This window comes from Exserohilum turcica (genome assembly GCF_000359705.1).
Source record: "Exserohilum turcica Et28A unplaced genomic scaffold SETTUscaffold_2, whole genome shotgun sequence".
Classification (NCBI taxonomy): Eukaryota; Fungi; Ascomycota; class Dothideomycetes; order Pleosporales; family Pleosporaceae; genus Exserohilum; species Exserohilum turcicum.
Window position 1 is genome coordinate 1,984,615 of NW_007360025.1, and position 5,870 is coordinate 1,990,484.

Here is a 5,870-nt window from a genome sequence, read left to right on the forward strand (position 1 = left end):
GCCAAAGTCTTACATAGCCTCGAGCTCACTAGACTCTAATGGAACAATAATAATAATACTCAGGCCCAATGGTTCGTTCTGAAAATTTCAAGAGATTGCCCGCGCGTTGCACGGGCCTTGCACCCCAAGGGAAATGCCCACCCTAAGGGCAATGAATCACTTTAGTTGCAAGTTTTAGTATATTTATATAGGATTTTAGATAGAATAATTAGCTATTTCTTAGAGTAATGTTCTAAGATGCTCCCTAGTCATTTTAAATACAGCCACTTTATACGTCGCTGTTGTAGTCGCGATTATAGTTGTTGGGACATGTATTGGGATCGAGTTGACAACACTGGTCTTACCTCGGTCTTGCTACGGACGTACAAGTCTCAGCAGGGGCATACGAGTCTCAGCAAGGGAGCACACGTCTCAGCAGTGGCAGGCCTGCCTGCTACTGCTGAGTAAGTATATAGCTAACGTCCGTCCCTGTGGGTCGAACATCCCCCCGCAACGAACCACGAATGTTGTCTAACTACGTTGTACCCACCTTGTACGATCGTATAGAGTTAACTAATTATTTTATGTCACATGCCCTCCGCGTGCCCCGCATCGACGCCTTCCAAAGTTTTCCCGCCCAGCTTGTCTCTTTCGAACGCGACATCCAATCCACACGTGAAGCTCTGCTTATTGCTTTGAGCTTACCCCTATTCGACTAGCTCAGAGATCGAAATTATGTTAGCACTGCTGATTGGCGCATCAGATACAGAGGTACCAGGCCGTGTGGCGATCACGCACGAATCGGTTCACCGACCAGCCCTTACCGCTGGTGAGCAGGCTTGGACAATTCTATTAGATACCTAGACGTATACAGAAGCGATAGATGCGTTGCGACGGATAGAACTGATGGTGGTGGTCGTATAACTCGTGAGGCGCATTATTGGGATGAAGCAGGTGTCTTCGCACATCTAGAGGGAAGGTATCTACACGATTGTAATTTTTGTATTAGTGGGCATGCATCGACTCAGAATCAACCCTAGTATATACCTAGGTAGGCTAACATAATTATTACGATGATTGCAGGCTATGATGTTGCTGCAAAGTCAAAGTACCTATAATTTTGTCCGTTACGGCGGTTGTTCCGTTGCAAAGGGATGTACGTTACTATCGAAGCTGCATCAACGCTTAGTACACTTTCTCTGTTCCCAAAGGCAAAGACTGCACTGCTCTCTCCTAAAGCTTACAACGCCCCGTTCTCCGCAGCATCGGAAAATAAGTGGACTTACGACCACTCTACAGGAGGCCATGGTGGATTCTTTTCCAGAAATGCGGTTCGAAGTCGACCGAACCAGATTTCATCTTCAGCTCCACTGGCGCAACCTGCGGGCAATCGAACGGGAACAGGCTTAACACTTATCAGCTTCCAGGAACTGGTTAAAATAGCCGCTTCCTCTCAAGCTAGTGAATATCCAAACGATACCGCAACAGACCACCCATCAGACAGCGGAGACACGTCTGAGAAGCTTCTAAAGCCTAGCCCACCTCCTCAATATGCGGCTAAAGCAAATCTACGTAGCTCTTCTCCAGGATCTTCAACTACTCATCTGCTTCCTGAAACACGTGGGAGTTTATCTAAGAATACATTCCCTCAATCCGGTACTAGGGAAGAGCCAATTCTTATTGATGATTTGATGGATAAAGATGATAGAGAGCCCAGTCAGCAAGTCCTTGATCTGGTGGATGATGACGGTGAAGACACAGAACTTGATGAAGATTTTAACTTAATGCAGTATCCGTTCTGCAAAAACATGCGACAGACAACTCCGGAAGAAGGAACGCCAACGGCAGGCGATCAAAGGCCCAAAGATGCCCACAGGCGCTCGCTTCGTGGTGTCCGCACCTCTGCACAATGCGCAGGCTTTCTTGACGGGAAGAAACCTGTTGACAACATGTTGGAAGAGATATCGGATATATGGAACAACGTGCAAGCTCAATGGATGGAGTTATACAGCAAGCCTTCGATGAAGATAGGAAACAGCATGGGCCGATTCAATACGAAGATATGCAAGGCCGATGAAAAGTTCAGATTAGAGGGGATCTGCCCTGAGCATGTGCGGGTATTGGCAAGAGACTGGGATCTCGTTCATCAATTGGTGTATTCGCGAATCGAGCGCCGATCTGAGAGAAGACTTATGAATCGCTTCAAGAGAGAGATGCGCAGGTTGAAGAGAGCCTCGAAAGTGCTAAAGAACTGTGACCCTACGACTAGGGCCGACGTGGAAGACGATAATGAGAATGATATGGACTGGACTCCAAATGGGAAATGAACAGGTGTTTAGTAGCGGTTTTTCTATGTTATGTTTCTGGTTTTTTTGTATGCATTTTACCCATTTTGATCTTGTTTTTTTTCCTTGCTTTTCTTTTCGTCTAGAGTGTTACGGTCTAAGAAGCTCTGACTGACCTTCCTTGTATGCTTACTCAGAGTTGTTTCCATGTTGTTCGACTCCCTGGAAGCCCCCAAGACGCCACAAGCACTCATTTTCCTTCCCGATTGGAGGCAATCGATTCTCGAACAGCACCTCAGTTTTAATCTTTTCGGGTTCTCTACATGCTTAAGGGGCGATCAACAACCCCGCATTTAGCTGTTCCTGTAGCCATGTAAGTAGGTTGTAAAATTATGAAAAAGAAACATGTAGCATGCAACGCACCCGTAGTTGGCGAAGATGACGAAGCTCATCCGTGAGAGCTTCAATATCGAGCTTGAGATTTGAGTTTTGCGTTCTGTGCTCGTCAAGCGCAGTATATGCTATGCGGGAGTTCTCTTGCCACTGTGCAAGCTCATTATTGAGTCGCCATACTTGGGCTTCAAGTTCTGTGCGACGAGCTAGTTCTGAGCATAGCCCACTACGTGTCTGGTTATGATTCCATATCTCCCATTCTAGAATCTGAGATAGTTGGAGATAGAGGTTTGGTTGCGGTTGCGGTGTGGCCTGATTGCTTGGTGGTTGCAAGGGTGCTGGCCAGGTTGGATTGCTGGGTTGTTCAACAAGCTGATTGGTCGCATCAGGATGTTGATGACGCAACGGGTGTAAAGTGGGCCACGTGACTTGAGCTTCGTCCATGATCACTAGCTTGGCAATGATTGGTAATGTTGGTAGCGAGTAAAAGTAGAAATAGCAAGCTGATGGAGTATGTCACAAAGAGTTCATAATGGACGCTTTTATGTGTACGTGCCAGTACCCTTAGGCAGATGCCAGTTTCTTGTGCCTGTACCCGTAGCTTCGTTTCGGTACACAGCCACCAGGTTACGTCAACTCATCCCAGAGTATGTCCCCTGTTTTCAGCAGAAGCGCAGGTGTTTGCGTATCTCTGAACCTCTACACAGCATCATTATTATTTATCTAATGTTTGCCTTCACAACACTACACAAGGGAAATGACACCCTAGTTTTCACAAGAGGAACAGGATTAACATGACACCAAAAAGCATTGAAGAGGCTTTCCAGCGGCATCCAAGACCGCAAGTACCCACGAAAGCAGCAATATCCCAGCGGCTTACCGTACCTACGAAAGGAGCACTACTACAGCGAGCGAAAGAAGATGAAAAGCGCCGTGCTTTACTGCAGACAGTCAATGAGAGCCCTTGGACAATGTTAACTCGACATGGTGAATTATTGCAAGGAAAGTCCGTGCGGTCGATCTGCGTTAGTCAGGGAAAACTCGTCATGATTAAAGAAATAGCCAGCATAGCGGGCCGCCGACAGCTTGAGATGTCAAAGAAGCTATCCGAACATTCACACGTCTCTACCATCCAAAAAGCTTTCGAAGCTGAGAATCTGATCTACGTTCAGCTTGAGTACTCTAAGTATACACTAGAAGAAATTCTCAATGTTCACATTTGCCTTGAGGAAGCGCACATACGAGTGATAGCAAGTGCAGTAAAGTACCTTTCTATCATTTTGAGTAATTTGCGGTGGCTAAAAGTGGCAGATATTTCTTGCAATACAGCATATAGCTAAAAATGGTGTCATACACAACGCTATTTCAATTTCCACGATACGGTTTTGCAGCACTGGAAAGCCTGTACTAGCTGACTTCGATGACTTTTCATATATGACTACGGAGCATACCCCGAACAAGGATCTTGGTTGCCTTGCACTCGCAATTATTGAATGCATGAACGGAACACCAAAAAAGGAATTGCGAAATCTCGAGGAGGTGCGTCGCCTACGAGACTCCAACAAAACTTTTGGCCTTGATAATGGCGAAAAATGGAGTGGCTATAAGCTATTGATAGACTTTCTTGACAGCATGCTTGATATCGATATCTTGGCTACCTTTAAGCTTAAAAGACCTGTAAGCACAACCTCATCCAACTTATTCCAGTGCTAACAATAGAAGCATCGGTATGTTGAGCGCGAGCCAGGTTACAGTATTCTGATTCCGTTCCTGGAACTGGTGCCGCTTGAATGCTTCACCCTTTGGCGCGCAGCAGCGGCTAAGCAGTAGAGTGGCGTTGATCTAGATTAGCGTGTTTCAGCAGGTCCCGTGGGCGTGTAATCTTAGACTATTAACTCTATTGGCGACATCTAAGCGCTTAACGCTGCTAAGCCTTCAGGCAGTGGACTATATGTAAAACACAGCAACACATGTTAAATCACTTCTAAAGCATACTCACTAAGTTGAACACCCAACGTATCGTGAATCAGAAGTCAAATTGCTAAGATGTCGTCCGCACCTTCCCAATCCACCCACCAAGATGACTCTTGGGAGAAAATGTTCAGTTTCGACCCAACCAAGAGCCCATTTCTCCCTCAGTCAAATGTCGGGCCTTGTCCGACAAGCCTCAATTCGAACCTGGATATATTCTCTGCTCAACCTCTGTTCCTTCCCGAGTCGTACCTTCCACAGCCGAACTACTACCCGGACCATCCAGCACCGCAGATACAAATTGCTTCAATGTTACCGTATGAGTCGGCATCGGGGTTCGATTTCGTGGAGGGAAATACTCAAAGTAGCACGTTTGATGCGATCCGTGGTGACCTTGACAAGGTCATCATGTCAGTCTGGCAGCTTAAGAATGACTATCAAACACGAATTGTGCATCTTGACAAGTAAGTCTTTTGATTCAACACCTCGGTAGATGTTAACAGAAAGATAGCGAGGTTGCAAAAGCTTCCGAAGCGGCAGAAACCCTACGGAAGGACGTGGATGCTATCGGAGATTGGGTGCAGCAAGTGGTTGCATTCCTGAATGGTGCGGACGACCCTGTCGAACTACCATGCACCGAGCAACCAAATGAGGCGCAAGAGGACCCAAATCCGGCTGGAGATAACCAGGCACAGTGATCCGGTATCTTGGGAGCAGAGATGTCAACAATCAAGCTGAGTCAAGCTCATCAATCAAGCTGGATTGACTCAATGGTCAAGCTGAGTCAAGCCAAGCTTATCAAGCTGTATCAAGCTGTATCAAGCTCGTCAAGCTTATTAAGCTGAGCTTGATAGAGCTTGATGAGCTTGATACGCCCGTGCGTAAAAAAAGAGAATAACTATGAACTCCTTTACGTAGGCTACTAATCTATAGTAACGTTAACTCTTACCTCTATCTCTAATACTATACGTGTCAATTTATTATATATATCTTCTTATCTTACCAATTTCTTGATTGCAAGCATGCCACCAAAAAGACGCGTCTAAGCTATTGTTGCTACCCCACCGAAGCGGTCTCGGGGCGTGCCCCGCGGTACTCTAAGCCAGCCTATATCTATCGAAAGCCCGCCATCATCCTCTCGCTTATCACCTCGTCAAGCTCTAGTTGAAGCGTCCCAGGTATCGAGCTTCGAAGCGCGGCTGCGACGAAACGCAGGCTCGAGAAGCTAATCACTCCCACCCG

At 46.5% G+C, this 5,870-nt stretch overlaps 3 protein-coding genes across 3 annotated transcripts; 2 read left to right on the forward strand and 1 right to left on the reverse strand.

Moving 5' to 3' along the window:
* Positions 1 to 1,133: 1,133 nt before the first annotated feature.
* On the forward strand, positions 1,134 to 2,306 carry SETTUDRAFT_19606 (uncharacterized protein; the record flags this gene model as incomplete). The annotated part of the gene is made up of 1 exon (XM_008026736.1): positions 1,134 to 2,306. One exon carries the CDS (start codon positions 1,134 to 1,136, stop codon positions 2,304 to 2,306), a length of 1,173 nt encoding a protein of 390 aa, XP_008024927.1.
* A 285-nt stretch (positions 2,307 to 2,591) lies between these two features.
* SETTUDRAFT_19607 (uncharacterized protein) lies at positions 2,592 to 3,101 on the reverse strand (the record flags this gene model as incomplete). Its single annotated transcript, XM_008026737.1, has 2 exons — positions 2,592 to 2,627; positions 2,688 to 3,101. 2 exons carry the CDS (start codon positions 3,099 to 3,101, stop codon positions 2,592 to 2,594), a joined length of 450 nt encoding a protein of 149 aa, XP_008024928.1.
* Positions 3,102 to 3,451: 350 nt separating this feature from the next.
* Positions 3,452 to 5,326, forward strand: SETTUDRAFT_89570 (uncharacterized protein; the record flags this gene model as incomplete). The annotated part of the gene is made up of 4 exons (XM_008027413.1): positions 3,452 to 3,901; positions 4,059 to 4,334; positions 4,704 to 5,092; positions 5,140 to 5,326. The coding sequence occupies 4 exons, from the start codon at positions 3,452 to 3,454 to the stop codon at positions 5,324 to 5,326; spliced, it is 1,302 nt and encodes a 433-aa protein (XP_008025604.1).
* Between the last annotated feature and the right edge of the window lie 544 nt (positions 5,327 to 5,870).